This window comes from Balearica regulorum, chromosome 15 (assembly GCF_011004875.1).
Source record: "Balearica regulorum gibbericeps isolate bBalReg1 chromosome 15, bBalReg1.pri, whole genome shotgun sequence".
NCBI classification, from domain to species: Eukaryota; Metazoa; Chordata; class Aves; order Gruiformes; family Gruidae; genus Balearica; species Balearica regulorum.
In genome coordinates, this window is record NC_046198.1 from 4,057,910 (window position 1) to 4,078,983 (window position 21,074).

Below are 21,074 nucleotides of genomic sequence, written 5' to 3' on the forward strand. Positions count from 1 at the left end.
TCTGTAATAAAAGGCAGTTATGAATGTGGTGGTCATTACAATGAGAAACTGCGTATGTTTCAGATAATATGTTGAAATTCTTATCTGTTACTGGTCTCTTGTCATCACGTTGCACGGAATACTTGCTAAGGGGCACAGCCCTAAAAATAGGAAACTCATACTACAGAATGGTTTGCCAAGGGTCCAGGACAGAGCTGAAATGAGTTCTGTTCCCACCTTTCAACTGTCTCCCCTCATTTACAGATATAAGCATACAGAATAGAGTATCAACCAACAAACATAATGCAGAGCACTAACATTTGGCCTTAATATTTCAAATAACTTCTTATGCCAAGCACAGCGATTCAGTTTCAAATGCCATTTGTACAAATTCCTACTCACATTCACCAAATCTCAATATTGGTCTTCCTGTCACGAAGAAAACTTCCATGATTCCTGTGTGCAAAAATATGCTGTCCGTACTACTTGGATTACTTTTGAGAGAAAAAAATTACTTAATTTTGACAGAATGAACATTGAAACCTCATAGAAAATTATTTTCACAGGACTTTACTCTTCATTTTACAGTGAATATTTCTAGAATATTATTCTTCGCAGTGAATACTGTATGTACTATATATGCATTCTTGACTATACTTTTGGTGTAGTTGGTTGTACTTTTCCCTTCTACACAAAACTTCACTCTTGACGTTATATCAAATGTTTTTCTACTCCTTGAGTTTCTTCTGTATCTACTTCACAGAATACAGTCTGTGCTTAGAGCTTCATTCTTCCTAAGATTCTCGTCCTTTAGAAAATTGACCCAGGGCACCTTGCTTCCATCCTGCTCTTGTCACACAGACAACGTTCCCTGGCGACGCCAGGCCACCTTTCCGTCACAGGACTCCTAGCAGCAGCACTCCTAAGAGGAAAAGCCCATCAATGAGAATCTTAACACAAATCTGTCATGAGGCTGGTGATGTGATTGCATTGATTGTCAGGTTTAAGCACCGTGATTTCACATGTAGACGTCCTAGGGCCTGGTGTCAGCTGGCTGCTTCTAAGAGAAGGGAGCCAGGACCTCAGTCCGTGCAGGTCGTGCCCTCCCCTGTGGAGGGCAGAGGCTGGTGCTGGAAATGGGGTCTGTCCACTGACAGCCCCAAGCAGGGTGCTGAACCAGGCCCATGACCCATCTGGGGTGTCCAGTCAGGAGCAGCAGTTCATTGGGACGGAGTGAGGACAGAGACAAGGTGAAAATGTGGGTGCAGGAAAGAGGACCGAAGGACAAACTGGAGAGCAGATGCACCGTAGGTCTAGGGGGTCAGCCCAGGAGACAGGTTGCCTACAACTCGTGTCTGAGGTCTGTCCAGGGCTGGAGATGAGTAACCCCACAGTATAGTTTAGGTCAGGGGTCAGAGCCTGAGAAATACTTCCCCTCCCCCCCCCCCGTTGTGATAAGAAACCCTATTCTGTCAAATATTCATTAGAATGATCACAGTGTAAAAAATAGCGGTAATAAGGTGATGCTCAAGACTTATGATTGAATTTAATGGTAAACAAAGTGCCGCTAGAAATGCTCAGTAAATGATTTCAATCTACCTCTTCTAAGGCTAATCAGTGCAGTGAGATTCTCTGTCTACATCGAGTATGCTAGAATGAATATCAAATATAGTTTATCGTATTCCAGTTGCATTTCTTTTTTTTTCTCCTTTCCCCTTTTTTTAACCTGATGTTCTAAGGATTTCCTTTTAGTGCCTACAAACATCTCCTTTTGACAGACAGTGCAAATTAAAAGATATGGCTACGCAAAGGAAACTGGAACCCAAATATGCCCCCTGGGTTTTCATTTACAGTTAGAAGCTACAGACACAATTACTGCTGACAGAAATTCAGAAGCCAGTGGCAGAGTGCATGTGGCAGTAGACTCATGCCAGGCAGTAATTGGGAAGATTATTTTTAATCAGAGCATATCCTACAGCCCAAACATTAGAAATCTCTTGTAAGGCTGACAGGAAATTAAACCGAGACCAAACAAAAAAGCCTCAAAATAGAAGTAATATGGTTAGAAGTCTAATGATGGCAAAACTCACTGCTTGTTGTATTTGGCTCTTATCTAAAGGGAATGATTTTTAACTTGCAGCAACAGATATCATTGTTTAATTGCTTTTTTAGAAGAGAATTAAAATAAAAAAAAATCAGATTAGATCAATTTATATGTAGGCTTTTGATAAAGGTGTGAAGCATAGGTGTTAAGTCAGGCTTAGTAATTGTGTATATGTATTAGTAGTAATTTTTATTACTGCTTTGGGGTGGTTTGGTTTTTTTTTCTTATTTAATATAATGCTTTTCAATGGAAAAATAATATAATGTCTGGGATACTCTTGGAATGGCCAGGTATGGTAACTATTTATGAAGGCTGCATGGCCTGGGGCGGTCTGTCTCAGTGACCCTGCAGAATGACCTCTGCTCCTTTGGGCTGCCTGGGCAGACTGCCCTGAGGGAGAAGAGACCCGGGGATTCTCAGTGCTTGTCTCTGCACCTGAAATTTCCACCTGAAAATGCAGCTTTTCCATTTTTCAGTGAATCTTAAAACCTCTTCTTTGCCAGACTTTTATATACATACTCAGCGGGACTTCTAGTCGACTCTTCTCACGTTTCCGTTTCTCGGAAAAGACTGGAGCCGTGCAGAATTGGAGCTCTCCTCTTGATCCGAAGGAGGCTGTTGCCCTTCTTCTGTGTGCCTGTCACATCTAAATGCTGTAATATCAGATGAAAGCAAAACGTTGGTGATTGTATATTTATTTCTGTGTGATAGGAGCGCTAAACAAAAGCCTACTTCTTATTTTTCTAAGATATATGACAATAGTGGAAAACAAAATTTAGTGTTAAAAATGCCTATCTTGTGTTTCTCCACGAGGCTGCTTTTAGCTGTGTGGACAGTCTTAATGGCGTTCCATGGCAGCACAAAGAATAATAAGGTATAACGTCAAAGTCCATCACAGTCAACTAGCTTATCTGGAGCCTTGTAAATAGAATTTTATCAGAATGTAGTTTGCTTTCCACAAAATTATTAGCATTTTCCAGCTGTATTTCCTTCTACTGAAAACTGCTACATAGAATCATGTGAATAAGGCTGAAAAATCTTACTAGTTGTTTAGATATGGCCTGAGTAGCCAGATTATAACAAATAAAGGATACTTTGGAACAGATGCAGTTTCTGCAAACTGGTCTAAGAGAGACCTGGAAATACAGTGATGTGCTTGCAATACCTGATGGGCCTCGGTCGCCATTGGCCCATGTTGCAAGAGGCTCCCGGGACATGGCGGGAGTAGCCTGCCCCGCCTCACCCTGCCCCGCCCTGCCTCGCCCCGCCCTGCCTCACCCCACCCCGCCCTGCCTCGCCTCACCCCGCCCCGCCTCGCCTCACCCTGCCCTGCCTCACCTCACCTCACCCCGCCTCGCGTAGGAGGGCTGCGCTGGGTCAGAAGAAATAGTATAGGGACTGGGTGTGGAGAAATCTTTACGAACCTGCGTAAAAAGTTTGTAAACACGCCGCTCTTCCTGTTATGCAACAAGAGGGTGAGAAAGTGCCCGCGGAGCGGGTCCGCACTGGTTTTGGCAGGGGCTTTTAGACCGTTTGTTTTGAGGAAATCCTCTCTTTGCTTGTATTGAGATTGCTGAATATTTTAAAGAATGTCTGCAGTCAGTAGAGCGTAAAACTTTAATATTTCTATGTGGAGGAAATTAGAGAGGGGTTATACAGTACTGTAAAAGTAGACAAAATGAATAATTACTCTTTGGTTAAATATTAATGTCAACTTAATTGTTTTAGAGGTAACTATTTTTACAGTTTCTCATGCATAATAGAGTAGTACTTTGTAAATTACATACAAAAGTATATTCTTAATTTTTCCTGGACTTGCGCACAGGCTTAAATTTCTGTACATCTTTTTTCTGTGTGTATTCTGAGCTTCCTCAGTCACTACAGTGTACAACTGCGGGATAAATAAGGAATACTAGCAGTAGCAGCTGGGAGTATGTTTCTAAAATTAACGATAGGTAGCATTATGCTAAGGAGAAAGTCTGCTAGGACTGAATGGTCAAATGCAAGTCTTTGAGAAAAGGAAAATTAATGTACTATAACCTCAACGAGGGAGAATTTTAATCAGTATGAATTCTAAAAAGTGCAAGTTTGCATTTGAAAAATCACAGTGGTTTCAAATTGTGAAAATGTGGGAGACTTAATTTTCAATTATTCAATTCAATTTTGTTGACCATGAACAAGTTTCACTGTGGCATTACAAGATAGCCCTGAATCAGACATCCGTTTTGAAAATGTAGGCTAATTAAGAAATACTTCGCCTTGGAGATTTTTAAGGAACTCTTGATGCCGTTAATTTTACCTTGTGATGTACTCAGAGATATCTTTGATGTCGCACCAAGAAACGCTACCCAGAAAGGACAAGATGCAGTAGTTCTAACATATAGTTTAGGTGCATATGCAGCCTTCTTATGTGAGCTACCTTTTCTATGGTATTTTTATATGTTTATGGTTCATTTTATTTCATAAACAAAAAGGAACTTGTGTCTTCAGCTCAGAAATTGATTCATGGCAGGGGGGTGGCAGTAAGACAGTTGCAGTTAGGAGCTTCAGCTGTGAAGTTGGGTCTGCCTTTGATAGATACTCTCCTCGTGATGTCCCTGCTCAAAGGAGACCACAAGTATGTTTTGTGTTGCTGATTGTCCCTTTTTCAGATTCTGAAGTTGTTGGCGGGTTTTTTCAGTATGTGCAATAGTTGCAGCATTACCTAACATGCTTATAGACCGTGTATCTTTCTCCTCAGCTGCGTTGGAGATAGCTGCTACTGAGTTTTGATTTACTGATTTATTTTTTGTTGTTTAAAATGAAATCACCTGTAAGGAATAACATATTTTATGAAAAAATATTCAATATATTTACTGTTTGGAATTTTGTTGAAGTGGATAAAAAGTATATGAAATTTATCTATGGAATGTTTTGGTAATACATAGACCTAGGTATGTATTTTCTTTGAAGACTCAGCATATGTACAGTGGTTTTATTTTCAAGAGTATTTGTATCAGAGAGTATATACTACCATTTGCACGTGGAAATGAAAAATGCATTTAGGGAGAATCTGTTCTGAAAAACGTAGTTGAGCTTCCTGTAACTTCTAAGATTCAGTGAATAATTCAGTAAAATATTAGAAGTCACCAGGTGCTCATCAATAAGAAAAAGTGGCATGGAATAGAATGTTACCCTATTCCAATTCCCAGCTATCTGCATGTATAATATACTTTGGATAGCCCCTTTTGTTTATGCATTTTATGGTTATTTTCTTTTGCAAAATTGCTTGAAATATTGAATTGAAAAATACACAAAAAGTAAATCACAGTTGTGTGTTCCTATTGAAACAGAAACCTATACTGGGGAAAATTTTGAACTATGGCATAGTAATCACCTGTCTGGTTTAGTAAGTTAGTTCAGAATGCAAATGTAGGATTTAGATTTCAAATAAATTGCAGACTGCCTGGAAATTTTTACTGTCCATTGAATGATTAATAAATAAATAATAAAATCTTTGTTGGTATTTGTGAATCAATGAGCAGATTTTGCTGTTTGGCTTCGTACTACAATAAAAATGCAATTATGACCCAATAACGTATGCAACCCTTCTTGTGAAAGCCCAGGTAATGCATTATCAATTTTATTTTTTGTTACAACACTTTGAATTTTAAAGCCTACCTTAAGTCTTCCATGGGTGCAGGGCACAAATACGATCTCCTTTGAATCTCTCCCTCACAGTAATAATGTATTTTTCTTTTCTTAGGAAACTACACAGAAGCCCCATGCAAGTGGTGCCTATTGTTTTCATGATCGGAGCCTTCTTTCTGTAAGTGCACTACTTTTTATTGTTGTTTGTTTAGTTTATTTTCCTTGGGATTTGATTGACATCTCTGTTGTGCTGTCATAATGAATACAGAAATACTTTGGGCTTCACGCCTTGCTGTGCTGATGCTGGACTGCAAGACTAATAGTCCCTGAGTATGAGATCTGATACCTTTTAGTCTTCAGTGAACAACAGCTTCCTAGTGACATGCTTAGAAAACATCTTCCCTGTTTCTGGCCGTATGTTTGTGCTTTCCTCTTGTATTTCCCTTTTACATGTTAGGGTGATGTCACTATTGTATTTAGTTTACTTTTGGCTGATTCTGTCAGAAATAAATTACTTTGTATATAGATTAGTCACAGACACTCTTATGCCGTAGAACAGCTATGGACAATTCATCATGCTTTCCTTTTTAAATGCACTCGTAATGTCAGAATAGGGAAGATCATGAATTAAGCTCCAAAATTTACAGGACGTGTCAAAAAGTATTTGTGCTGATTAATTTTTAGCTTTTTTCCTTCCTGAGAAGAGGCTTTTACATCCAAACTATTTGTTGCTCTTTTATACTTGGAATTTATTTTTTCTTGTAAAGTTTTTCATTTTAGCACATACTTAGAAACAATATTGATTAAGAGCTTTTTAATCATGATATAACTTTCTGTAGTTGTAATAATAAATACAGAACTATCAGAAAAAACTAAGCGTATGATTCTTGGTAGATGTGTATTTGATACTTCTCAAACAGTTTTTAGTAATAGACTTAGATTAACTTTTTTGTTCAAATGCATTAATATCAGCAGTTGAGTTCTGCCCCAGTACACTAAGTTTGGTGTCATTGAAAAAATTAGACCTACAGTCTTTGTTAAAAGTAAGAGTTTTATATTTATTCCTCTACACTGAACACAATCTTCCTCTTAATGTCTTTGAAAAGAGATTTCATTATTTCAAAAAGACTGCCTGGCTTACAGGATAAAAAAAAAAAAGCCTGTTCATCTTGAGGACAGATTTAAATCAGTTCTGTAGTGCTCAGCATGCTTGTTGATTTTAGCTTTTCCTCTGTCATGAACAGTATTTTCTACCCCAGCATAACCTTACAGCTCTTAGCAGAATTTGATGCGATTGACAGCTTTTGTTAGAAGAATTCTGTTAGAAATTGCAAGAATGAGGTTGGGGTTTCTAACCCATGGGAGACAGTGGTCCCCAAGATAATTACTGGCATGTTTTTAGGAAGCTAACATTAATTTGACTGTGAATATAGCACTTCAGTATCTATAAATGTAGTTGAAGGAAAAGATATTAATCTTTCTTCAACAAGCTAAAGCAGAGATTTGGGATATATGACAAGAAAAAAGAAGAAAATACTCATTTGGAATTTGGGGAAGGTTTAATGCTGCCAAATCTCAATGTGCATAATTGGTTTTATTATTTTCCCTTGTGATCATAACCTAACCAGCACAATGAATATCAATCAACTTCTAGGGCTAAGAGGTCATTTTTTTTACCAAGCTGAGACTGAAGTCCAGCATGTTGCCTGGTAACAGACTATGTAGATGAGTTGGCTCTTAAGTACACCATATGGCTGGGCGTTATGCCCTATTCACCCGTGACATGGTGTACACATGTAGTACATTACTGATTATAAAATGGTTTGTCCCATTCCCTTATTTAGAAGAAGCATTTAAAAACAGCAATACCAATCCAACACAGACGTGTTAAGATTATGGAATCGTATGTAATGAAACAAATGAATTGTAATTTCTGTCACAAATGTCAAAAACCCCATGTAATAATCACAGTAAACCTTGTGTTCAGTATGCTTCAGTTGAATTTAAGCATAATTTATTGCTGTGGTTGCTTTACAGTATTTTTCTATTTCTTTTTGATAGCCAAATATGTTGAGGTAAGTATAGTTTTAACAGTTTAATTACAGAGAAATCATGCATTTTAAAATTTGTTTTTGTAATGTCGTTGGTTGATTCTACCAGGTAGATAGCCTATGGATTTATATGGCATTTGACCTTCTATTAATTGTGCAGTAATGTCTACAGTACTCAACCAAAGCTGCAGTGCATTGAGCAAACCAGTAAACAAAGCAATAAAAGACAGTTCCAGAAAACAACTAAAAATAAACACGACAGGCAAAGGAGATAGAATTGTTCCAAACATACAGTGGAAAATCAAGGATAAGGAGTGACTGGCAAGAAGTTTGTAGCAGAAACGGACGTAAAACCTAAGTCAGCAGAGTCCTCATTCATTCCCTTAAGTGGAGCGTTTTCCCCATTCCATTATCATGAACTGGAATTCATGAGGGTGGGAATACTGCAGAGAGCAGTGGTAGGCAGCAGCACGTTCCATGATTCTGTGCTCTGGCTGTCACATGCCGGTTAAAATTGAAAGACAAGGAATGGGGTTGATCTTGTGTGTAATGACAATGATCTGCACAAGTAAAATGGAAGATCTGATATCCCAGCTCAGAAGGCTGGACAGTTAGTAGTGGTTATATTGCGTTTCTCTGTGTCTAGCTTATTTGGAAAGATGAATTATTGTGCTTAGCTCTCCCCTATGCAGCTCCCTTGCCTAAAGCTATAATTCCTTGGCAAAGCAGCCATTTCTCTTTGGCATTCCACCTAAGTTCTCTGAAAAACAGTTCAGAAAAAAGTAGAAGAAACCTGTTGTCTTTTCCATGTTTTGCAGAAAGTTTACACAATTGCTTTTTGAGAGAAAAGGTCTGTATTCTTGCCCATTTTATTGGTTTTTCGTAATCCTTAGATTGTATATAGTTGCTACATAGATTGTTAAACATACTGTCGTTAAGTGACGCCATTCTTTTATTACTAACAGGTTTCCTTGGGTAGATATTTTTAAGGTAACAGAGAAAGGGTGAGAGCGTGATGCTGCTCGGTGTTAATTTGATAGTTGCATCCCTTGGAAGACCTGCCACAATTATCCACATCCGAAGCCCTGGTGGACGTAAATGCATGTATGCAAATACGCTGTTGCTCTCCAAACAGCCTTGTCTTCGCTTCTACTGTCTGTCAGTGAGACAGAACTAGTTGCTGTGCTGTAAAGGCCTATAAAGCCATTGAAAGAAAGGCATTTAAACCCCTTTTCCATAATTTGAGAGCTGTGTTTTCTTTTGAATTATTAGCATGTTGAAATAAGTAACAGAAAAATAACTATTATTGCATTGAAAATATTTTATTATTGGAGATTATGGGTCCTTTTTTCCCCCCTTCATTAAACACATCTTTTAAAATTGTTAATACAGTAAATCTGTTTTGCAAAACAACATGGCATTCCACAGAGGAATCTGAGGAGTTTAGTATGATCTAAGAATTTCTACCTGAGAGGCATGAACAAAATAATTGTGAAAGAGAGCTATTATAAAATATCATAATTCTCTTGGAAATAAACCAATATTATAATCTTTTTCTAATAAATGGATAAGGAAAAAAGATTTTAATGATTGCATTCTTATTTATTCATCTCTCTGTATTCTAATGTAGTCTGAATGACAGTATTAGTCTAGAGAGTTGAATATTTTTAAAATTGCAGCGCTTTGAATTACTGATATCTGTGAATTACAATAAAAAAGGGTTGAAGAATGGTAGTTAGATAACGTAAATGAAGCAGTAAGTTCTGCTCCATTACTTCATCTGAGCTAGGATGGGGAACTGTTTAGTTGTTAGTATCTGCTCCATTGTCATATTATTCAGTGTTGTTTTGTGATATCTTCAGATATCTTCAACAGTTATTGTAGGAATTCATTAAGGACCAGAAGCAGTGAGGCATTTACACGCTCCTAATGATAAGCAGGAGAATATTCTCATGGATGTTTTTTCTTCAGAAAAAGCTTAACTAAGGGAGCTAACCCCAACCTGTGGTTGAATTTTTTCCTAGTGCTGGTGCAAGGTAATTCAGTTGTAGGTGGTTGATTTGTGGTGGTTACTTTTCCATTAGTTAGATACCTGTTCAGTTAGATATGACCAATCTTTAACTCTTTCCTGCATAGGGAACTAAGTATACTACCTTTGTGTGGCTTAGGGCTTTTTTTTTTTTTTTTTATGTCTCCATGTTCCAAGGTTTACCTTATTTCATTTCCTGTAGGGGAAGAAAAAGTTGTTTTCTTTTGTTGAGTGCCACTAATTTGAAGTTTATGTCAGTAAAATCTCTAATGATCTTAGACAAAAAGAGCAACTATGTGGTAGCAGGTTTACATGAATCACCGTTAAGCCACTGCTATAGTTTATGATTACCTAAATTGTAAAAGGGCAGGGGTTTATGTTTGTACAGTGTGCTTAATCACTACTGCAGATAATTACATATGTATGTATGTATTTAAGCATGTAAAGAATTGAGAAGTTAGTCTCTCAAAGCAGGTTAAAGAGCATAAGGCTTGCTGAAATTGTATAGGGGACACTTTTTGAAAACAAGAGACAGACTCCTAGCACAAGTGGTTTTTTGGAAATACTACCCTAGATTATTGCGAACAGTAACTCCGTAAGGAGAATTAGCTTTGTAATTCACGCTTGGTTGTATACAAATGTACGTGTAAAGAAATATCTAATAATTTCTTCTTTTCTCCTTCCTCTCTTTTAAGAATGCGGTCAGTATTTCTTTCTGGTGGATACCTCTGTGAACTTTCTAAATCCTCTGTCTTTGTAAGTGGTGTTTCACGTCTACCAAGTAAAAGCTATAGGGGCTGAATATGGATTAACCTTAGGATCTGAATTTGCTGTACATAGTGGCCTGTTTTCTGACACAACTGAGATATTTCCTTCGTAAACGTTCTCTTGCAGACGCTTTCTTATTCAGGCATTATGAAAATTTCACATGCATGTAAACACTCAGCTTAGAATACTTCCATTGGCAGTTGTGTGCACTCTGGATATTCTCCAGATTACAGCATTAAGATGTTTTTGATCAAGTTCATTTCCATAGCATTGTGGCATTTAAGAGATATCAAGTCCCAAAATTCCTGTGAGATTACTATATGTCATTATCTCTTTATTACAGAAGGAGAAACCAGAAAATTGAACAGCCTGACTGATGTGCCAGGAGAGGGAGTAGAGCAGAGCTAGGATTTGAATTCATATTTTTCAAATCCCAAATCATTGCCTCCGTTACTGGGCGATCTTTCCTCCTGCTTTCCCTCTAATCCAATACCTTTTATTGTTAATGATTTTTTACATTTAACAAGTGAAAAAGAACTTACAATTTCATTCTCTCTCCTGTCTTATAAAAAATTGAAAATTTTCCTCAAGAAAATCATGCAATTATTAGTAAAGTCCTATCAGCATAGCTCAAAGCTAATTGAAATTTAACAGTCCTCATGATGATCTGGGTCATGTCAAGGGTGTTCGCATTCTTTAATAAAGATATACACTTGATCCTTTTTTCTTTTTCTTTGAAGAGCTTGCAGACTTCTGTAACTTTTTCTGATAATGCTAATTATGCACAGTGAAGGTACAGTCATTGCAAGCGCTTGGGTAGTTCAGTATAGCAAATGTTAGCTGTAGCATTGATATTCTGGGCTTTGGGGTGTGTTAGCAGGCCAGGATTCCCGGAGGGTTCATTTCTGCGTTGCTGTGTTACTGCTACCGTATGTTAAAGTCTGTGTGTTACCCATCTTCAGCGCAGTTGCTGCCTGAGCACAGCCAGTTCAGGTAGGATTGTCTTAGAGGATGGCAAAACCATGAGCCTGCAACTGGGCGGGCGTGCAGAATTCTGCAAGAAAAGCTTGGTAAGTCAGGCCTATATTCGATCGGGAATCGCTCTGTCCCTGCACACGATGCGTTCATAGTTGATCTAATGCCTTGTGCGTTGGATCTGAGATCCTGCTGAGCTATGTCTGGATGCAGCACTGGGCACAGGTGGGATAGCATATTATTGTTTCAGTGGGGGAGTATCTTTACTGCTACTGTTCGTGGAAATGAACAGGAGTTTGGATTGTAATAATTTGATTAGATGTGGGGAAGATTTAATTTCCCCCCTTTTTTTTTTCCTATTACATTTGAGGTTAGTTACTAAGTTGACAAGTCTGTGTTGTAACGTTTCATTCCTATGTAGCTCGTGCACAACCAATAAATGACATGCTATGTGTGAATTTTTACAGATCCTGCAAGACATGTTAGAAACCATCTAACTAATGGCTCTTTAAATTTTGAATATGGGATGGCAATTTGAAAATGTATCTTTGGTGATGAAGGAGAATGCTGGGAAATAAGAATAAATCTGTTGATGTCAAATGAAACCTTTATCCGTATTCTACGTAGTTTAGGAGATTTAAAAAGATAAAGCAGTATGTGAGTTTGACAGAATACATTTTATTTGGCAACATTTACTCTTCCTTCAGAAATTGAACTGTACATCTCAGAACTGCTTCTGACTGTGGACCTTTCTATAAGCTCACTAGCAACTATGGGAGTGTTCCAGCACTGGTCGCTGGGATTTAGCAACTTGGGATTTCTCACCAAGCAGTTAAGCCTATATCTTTTACAGTACTGAAATACATTTACATCTGTTAATGCATTAATGAGAGAGATTTGTCTGTGACCTACTGCAATCATACAGGGTAAATTTGGGCAGATGGATCAAAGAACAGAGTTCTTGTCTGTGTATGTCGAGGGAGGAAAGCACCACTCTGTGACAGACGGTATGCTGGCGTGTTTTAGCTTCGCTCTGGAGAAGCAGTTGGCCAAGTGCTTTAGATGAGGCAGGTCTCTGAGACCAGCACACAAGTCATATTCGACTACCATGTACTGTATTTCAGTCTTGGATGTATCTTCTTTATACTGACAAAGTCAAGAAACCCGTTTGCCTGTATGTGGTGGGGGTGACCCTGGCTGGCAAGTTGCTCACTGCCCCCAGTGCGATGGGGGAGAGAATCAAAAAGGTAAAAGCAAAGAAAAGAAAACCTTATGTGTTGAGATAACACAGTTTAATAAGTGAAGCAAAGCAAAATAAGGAGTTAATTCACTGTTTCCCATTGTCAGGTGTTTCCCCATTTCCAGGAAGGCAGGGCTTCATCACCCATAACTTGGGAAGACAAATGCTATAACCATGAACGTTTCCCCCTTCTTCCTCTTTTCTATGTACTTCTATTGCTGAGATCATTTGGTCTGGAATATCCCTTTGGTCAGTTCAAGCCAGTTGCCCCAGCTGTGTCCCCTTCAACTCCTTGTGTACCCCCAGTCCACTGGCTGGGGAGGCAAAGTGAGGAAAAAGAGGGGGGGTGGGAGGAAAAGAAAACCTTGATGCTGTGCAAATGCTGCTCAGCAATAGCCTGACAATAGCAATAACACTGATGTGTTATCAACACTGTTTTAGTCACAAATCCAAAACACAGCACCATATGGGCTGCTATGAAGAAAATTAACTCTATCCCAGTCAGACCCAATACACTATAAAACTGCTGCTTTTCTTTGCTGTGAAGTTTCTGCTTCCTCCATCTGCACCCCAAAGGACCAGATTTTTATGAGCACTTCTGGAAAAGACACAGAGTGGTGCAATAGAATCACTGGAGGGGTGGTGGTTTTGTTTCAGGGTTTGGGGGCGGGGTTTTTTTTTTCCCTTGAGGGATATTTTGCATGGCTAAATGACCCAGTTAAAAAAATAATATATATGTAGGGTCTACACTGAGAAAAGATTGATCTGAAATCCTTCACAAATTATGTTTTTATCAAGACCAAGTTGTTGTGTGCTATTGATTTTTAGATCCGCACAGTCTACAAGTAATAAAAGTTGCAGCGCCAAAATAATTTAAGGTGGTTTTCTGTCTTTTGTATAAGCCAGGTTAGGATATTGAAGTACAAATCAATTGCTTTGCTGCTCAGATTCCATGAAGCCCAAAAGAAAATTTCAGCATGAGTTATGGTTTCCAAATGTTTGTATTTTCTGGTTCTGAGTCTTATCCTACAGGCAATAGGGCTTGTTTTGTCTGACAAGCTTTCCTGCAACTTGGTCACTAGTAGTACAACAGATAGTTACAAAGAAAAGCATGCCTACACAAGGCAGAATCCATCACAGGTGACTCCTAACAGCAAAAATGTGAAATGTAATTATGCAAAAATCACTTGCAAAAAGCAACATCAGCAACAGCTACACAGGTCTGAAGGTACAAGGGCAATGACAAAGTGCTAGCACTCCCATCTGTTTGTGGCTGGTCTGTATTCTCCCACGTTCACTGATGCACACTTTCAGAGATGATCAATTTTACTACTAAAACAGTGGGAATATTCAGATGATAGGATCTGAACGTATTGGAGCAGAATCAGTTTCAAATGGGTGGCTTTGTCATTCAAGTCAAAAATTCTGAATACGTGAATTGTGGGGCTTCAAATAATATTAATCTGGAAATATTTTATTCTAGCTCTTAGCTACTGATGAACATGCTAATAAAACAAAGACAGATACTATAGAAGTAATTTTTATGGTAGTTCAATGCAATTTCTTATTACTGACTCAGGAATGTTAATTTAAGGAATGTGGTTAGGAGGATATAGATTTACAACCTACAGGTGTGCTTAAAACAATATACTCTGTGTTTATTTAATAGGTTGTAGGAAAAAAAAATGTTCTTTTGTACTTGATGTTTAACTACCATAGAAAATCTGCATTTGCATAACTTGATGAATATCATTACAGCTAGGGTTTTATTTGTGCTTTATTGTGTACTGAAGGGAGAGAGCAGTAAAATTCTTCAGAGAGTACTTGTAAAGCAGCTCTAAAGTTCACTTGTTGAAAAGCAAAAAAGGTTTTGTACCATCTGATGTGTGGTTAAATGAAATAGAATGATTCTTTGTAGTTTTAGGGATATTTGTATCATGTTCTGGTTGGCCCTAGAAGCCACTTCAATGTAATATGATACAACTCTTTCATGATTCATATTCTTAAAGAAAATAGACCATATTTAAATTTGCTATTGTGTTCAGTCTGTCCACATGCTATCAATGAATTATTTCCTTGGGCCCATTGGCCCCAAATGAAGGCCCTTGTAAACAACCCCCTAACTAATGCTCCTCCGTGATATCCAAGGGCTATCTTCATATTTTCTTGGGCAACCTTTATTATTGTTCAAAGTGGTCTGAAAAAGTGGGAATTTACCACCCATACTGTTTTGTTTCCACCCAGTGTGGAGACTTCAGTAACAGTGTGCTCCAGCCTTGTTCCCCTCCCTCTTCTTTCTGTTCCATCCCCCTTCTCCTCCTCATGGGATGTTTCTCCTGCTTCCCTCAGCTCTGGGAATCAAGTCCTACATGGATTCATGTTTTATTCCAGGTGGAGATATTGTCCCTTCTTTATATACTTTCTGGGCTTGATGTTAAAGGAAGAGAGGAAAGAAAAGCAGCATAGCCCTCCCATTGCTTGTAGTGTAGGATAGAAGGAAGTCCTAAAAAGTACACAAAATCCACCTGAAAATATTCTAACCTGAAAATAAGCTTAATTCCATGGACTAATGTTCTCTGCAGTAAAGTCAGGAAGATTCTTATACCACGAGCTCTTCTTTATTGGGGGGATTAACTGCTTGAACTGATGTGTCAATGGAAGACATGGAAAAAGGTTGAACTGGAAGACAAAAAACATTTGCTGATGGCACAATTATTCAAGAGAAATCATGTAGAATTGCAGAAAAATTTCACAGTGTGGGGTGAGTGGCAGATGAAATAGTTGCTGATAAAAGGTCATGTGGTGCAGATAGCAAATGCAGGTTATACTGAGAGGAGTTGGGTTCATTTTAAAGATAAGGGGGTCCGTGGGAAAATGCAGCCAGAACCAGAAGAGAGCTGTAACCTTATACCCACTTTGGCAGCAGAGCCTAGAGATTGTGGCCTTCCTCTCCTCACAGAGAGGAGAAGCGATGAAGAAATTTTAAGTGCACATCCGGTGAACCAGGAGGCTTAAGTGTAATGGAGACAGACCCACTAGTATTTCACTGGTGTGACTAAATGGAGAATTTTTTGCAGTGGAAGGGGATTTATAGGTAGAATTCCATGGCAATCTGTATCATTCAGTGTGTAAAAGGGACGAAATAATGACGTAAATGTCTGTTGAGACAGGATTATTCATAACAGACAAAACTAAGACTGACTGGGAAAGTGCAGAAAGCTGAAAGATTAAGTGACAGAATAAAATTCACTTTCAGAATTTCATAATAGTTGGAAATCTGTTCTTGAGCAGGGGAGTGCATGACTGTTATTGCTCAGAAGCCTTTCTTGGAAACATCAGATGGAGTTCTCAGAAGCATTAATTCAATGCTTGACAGCTGTCAAAAAAAAAGCAAATTGAATATTTAGCAATTTTCAGGAAAGGCATTCAGAGCAGCAAATGCAGGACTGTCTCTGCTGGAGGTTGCATTGGTCTTACCTGTGCTCGCTGTCAGCAGTTCTGGGTACCCGATGGCTCACAAAGGTGTAGTCCAGGGTAAGGTGGGAGGAGTGATCAGAGGTATGGAATAGCTTCTGTACAGGGAAGACATTAAATACATGCTAGAGCAAGAGCTTGGAAAAGAGTTGATAGGTGAGTGTAAATGGGAGAAAAGTGATAGATCGACATTATTATTGATATTGATTTGAATATTGGTATTATAATGATATGACTCATAAGGCAAGGATTATGGATACAATAAAATGATCAAGCAATGACTCATGAAAAGAATGGGATTTTTCATGCTATACAATGCTATTCTACAGAGTTTTGCTGCTGGATATTTTAGATGCAAAAGATAGAAGCAAGTTATGAATAATTGTGTAACTTAATGTGCAGTAGTATTTCCTTACACAACAAAAAGCAGGATGTCCCTCTTTGCAAATTACTGTGGGAAAGACTGATCCTTATATTCTTTCATAAACATCTAATACAGATCATTGTTGGAAAGAATGTATTACTTTAAATGCTGCAACCCAGTAAAAGAGCTCTTTTATTCATATACGTATTTTCCCAGATGTGAACCTTAATGATTATTTATTAGGACATCTGGAAAAGGGAGATTTCTTCATCAGCAATTTCCACTGCTTTCAATATGCTGTTTGCTTGTTAGTCCTGACTTCCACCTAAAATTGTCCCAATACATTGGCCTGCCCTGGGTGTTGTGCTGACATTTCTCTAACATAAATTCTGTAGAACCATTTAGCAACTGTTTGTCAGAAGACAGTTGTCTAGAAAGCCGATTCAAGCTGAATTGGAAAGCATTATCTCATTATTTAGATATTTTAGGTCAATAACAGAGAAACTTTTAAAACTGTAATGCAGGCTTTGAAAGTCGTAGCACTGCAAAGATATCTCAACCTGTAATGTAACGTGCACATTTCTTTCTCTGTCCTATATGAATATGCACTGTATTTTCCGCATTTTATTTGAAAACATAGGTTGTGATATTCAAAGGGGTTTTTTACAGTAAATGTGACCTTTGCATATCCATTTAGCTAACCAGCTTCTAAAAATAACAATTTTCATCTCCTTACACAATTGGCCCAGGATCTGACCTGCCCTGTTTGTAAAATTAAGATATGGTCAGATTTATAAAGACTTAGAGATCTCTTAACTGGAATGAATAGTCTTTTTATCTTTTTATCAGATTGCTGATTCGTTGGGAGGATTTTGTCTTAATTATTCATAAATTCCAGTCTGTGTATATGGTACAGTCACATGAATGATTTCAGTGAAATCAGAGATTATTTACATTAATAAAGCCATGCATGAATGCACACATTAAGAGGCTTGGTGCTGTCTGGGGACTGGTGACTTGACAACGCTTTACTAAAATCTTACTTTGTGCCGCTCCAGAAGTGATTTCTTTAAACTATTTTCATTCTCTTTAAACACGTATGATAAGCTGCGTGAGCATCTTTGTACTGTTGTTCTTGGCAAATTCTAAACATTTTCTCTGATAGTGTTAACAGATGCTTAAAACTTTTCATGTGTGTACCCTTCTCTGAAAGATTCAGGATCCTTTTTCAAGGCTGCCTGCCTAAAACGAGTTAAGCAAGGTAAGTCTCTGCCTAAAAATTGTGCGTTTCTGAAACTTGCAAGTGCATACCAACTGTCTAGAGAAACCAAACAACTCACAACCTTCGTAGCAACTGTGTGATAGAAAACAAAAGGTGATTCTGGCATCTTTTTGTAAGGTTTCTAAAGCACATAATACTAGGCAGTAGCCACCTTTTCATATTTAAGAGAAAGATTGGTTTCAGTTTCAGAAACACTTAAAATGCAAAACAGTAATGAAATAGTCCTTTACGTCTTGGGAGCGATGTATTTCACCTGACCCTTGATATATGGCATTAGAAATGTATTTATGAATTTAGTGTGTAGCTCTTTGTTATGTTATTTTCGTATACAAAAATTGTAGTGTATCTATAAATATGTAATAGGAAATTTAACGGTAGGAATCAACATTTATGATATTCACTGGCTTTTAAAATGTATTTGTTGAATTATGATGAAAGAAAATTATTTAATTCTTTTAAAGTAGCAGTAGCTTTTGTCAGAAGCCATTTTCTGTTGAATTGAATCTGTTCATGTTATTTTAGATTCCAGAATGTTTTATTAAGGTTATATGACTGCCTTGCAAAAATACGGTGTGCTTTAAATTCAAAACGTGTGCTACAATCTTTAAATTTGGGTCACCTTTTATGTAAGCTATATTTGAAAGCATCTATTTTGATTTTTCATATGTTTTCTCTTTTTTTCAGTTTTTGCTGTAAGCTTAGAATTCACTTCAACATAGTTTTAATTTTGTTTTCAATATTTGTTGTAATGAACTGCAATGTCTCAACATTTAATCAGCTTGATATTAACACCTAAACCCCCCAAGAAATCCTTCTGAGTTTTTATTGATTTAAGAAATATCTTTCAGTTCTGTATATGTTTTCCAAGTAAATGCCACAAAGGATTTGAGAATGCCAACCCAGGTTTGATTTGGTTTGGTTTTCCAGCAAAGATTTAGGAAACCAAATTGCTGGACTATACTGGTATTTGACTATGTCCTTAAGTGATGTGCTACTATTCGTGTTGTATCTTCAGCACTGAGATGTTCTTTATCATTTTATTTTATTCACAGGAGTATCTGTAAGAGATAAGAAAACAAATGAAATTTAGTAGGGATGTCTCTGAGTTTATATCCACTATACCACTTTTGATCTAATGTGGGCAAAGAAAAACCCAAAGCGTTAAAAGCAGCATTAGTAGCATCACAAATAGCAAAACAAGAGTAAAACTTGAGAAAACAGAATCTTGCAGACATATCTTCAGTGTGCGTGTGATGGGCATATCTACAAGGAATTATTTGTTGTCTCTGGTGGCCCAGAGTCCCTCTTGAGAGGGAGAACAAGACATAAGGACTTCTGCTACAAGAAAATTTCTCTTTCTTTTGTAGAACTGGCGCCTGCCTCTAGCAGAGGATTTGTTTGCCTGCAGAGCTGCTGGCTGTGGTGTGAGAGGCACTCGGAAGGGTGTTGGGTTAGCAAAGGTGCAGCGGGTAAGGTCTGAGTGCAGCAAGCACTTCTCACACTCAGCTTGGGAGGTATGGTAAAATGCTGTCGGACTGCAGCTCTGTGCTTTGAACAAAGCAGTGCAGATGAGAAAGAGAGAAGGGTGACTCGTATGAATGAGTTTGTATAGCTTCCTTTTTCAGGCAGATGAATTCCCAAGAATTCTAAACATTTCAAAATTTATGTTCCTGTCCTTGCAACAGTTTATTTAGCAGGCTGATACAATCAAAATGCCCTCTTAGCAAAACATCTGTATACCTGAGCTTTTAGCGATTAAGGGGGTATTCATAAAGGTTAAATTTAGATTAGTCTTACTAGAAATAGAGGCTCTTCTGTGTCGTGATTCAGAGAAAGAATATAATTTCCCCTTTATAGGGACCGCTCCACTTCTGTTGATTATAGAGGGAGCCAAGTAGGATTAACTTTTCTTCAGATTAAAGGCCATTTTAAATAGCCTCCTAAATAGGGAAGAAGTTAGCATCTTGCATCTTGCCTCTGTCAGTGACTTTCAACAACTGCTTTATATTGTTAAGGAGAACAGTACATTAAAGCAGATGTGACATGGGCTGCTGCCTTACCTGAATCTGGTATGAGACTGAGAGAGCGGTCTTCCTTCAGACATTTTAGTGTGGGCTATTATGTCCGCATCAATCACTGCTTGCTTTGCAGTAGAGAGAATTCACCGAGGTAGGCTAGGGTAGGGAGTTCTTGCAGCTATGTCTTCTACCTGTGTTTACTTAGCCTGCCTTTCCTGGAACAGGCTTCCTTGAGCGGTAGTTGATGCCCCAAGCCTGTCAGTGTTTGAGGCATTCGGACGATGCCATTGATACCGTGCTTTAACTTTTGTCAGCATTGAAGTGGTCAGGCACTTAGACTACTACATGATTGTTGTAGGTCCCTTCCAACTAAAATATTCCGTTCCGTTCCAGTGTTTTCTTAATGCAATTACTAGTCATTTAAGCTGATGTTTCCGTTTTTTTCCAAAAGGGGTTGGATAACATCACAGAGCATGTTGCAGCTGGGAGACAGTTTAGTGAGATGCTGTTTACTTGCTTCAGCTTTCTCTGGCTGCCTGGCGTGGTGATGGACCTCATCTGTTTTAGCAGTAAGTCACTGAAGAAAGTAGGGGCCTGTGCTGATGCCATTCACTTGTTGCTTCTCAGCTGTTTCCAATTTCCAACTAAGCCTTGGTGACTGAGGTGTGTTCTCAGTCTTTCAGTTCCTGTTGCAGAAACGCTTTAGTTCTTGTGCATTTACTGTGCCTCGAGGCACAGGAGTAGAGCTCCTTCTGTCATGCTACTTTCCTTGCGCTCATCTTGGGGTTTCAGTAAGGTCTTGGAGCCATGCCAAATGGAATAGAAGAACCTTGTTATGCACAAAAATCTTCTTTTGGGCAGAAGGGAAATAAAAATTCTCTGTAGAGCCCAGAATTTATTCTTAGTATAATTGAAATCTTAACAGTATTATCAAATAACTATTATTAGGCCAGATCTAGTTATTACAGAAAAAAAGAACAAAAACCCAGAAAAAAGCATTAATTATTATTAAAATTGTTACAGAAAACCACTCAATAATTATACAGTTAAAAATGTTGTATGTACACTTCTAATGTCTACCTCCTTTTCCAGTGTTGTGCTCCCTCTTCCACCCAAGGGCAAAGGTACTAGTTTTGCTCAAAGAAAAAGGGAATGGTTTG

At 38.1% G+C, this 21,074-nt stretch overlaps 1 protein-coding gene across 24 annotated transcripts in view; it reads left to right on the forward strand.

The window, feature by feature from the left end:
* The window catches only part of RBFOX1 (RNA binding fox-1 homolog 1), a 906,682-nt gene that overhangs the window by 148,611 nt on the left and 736,997 nt on the right, over positions 1-21,074 (forward strand). For all 24 annotated transcript variants that reach the window (XM_075767625.1, XM_075767578.1, XM_075767602.1 and 21 more), the window contains exon 2: positions 5,829-5,891. Coding sequence is in view for 21 of the 24 variants with exons in the window: in XM_075767578.1 (XP_075623693.1) it covers positions 5,829-5,891 (63 nt within the window). In the remaining 3 variants the exon portion in view is untranslated. The remainder of the gene's footprint in view (positions 1-5,828; positions 5,892-21,074) is intronic.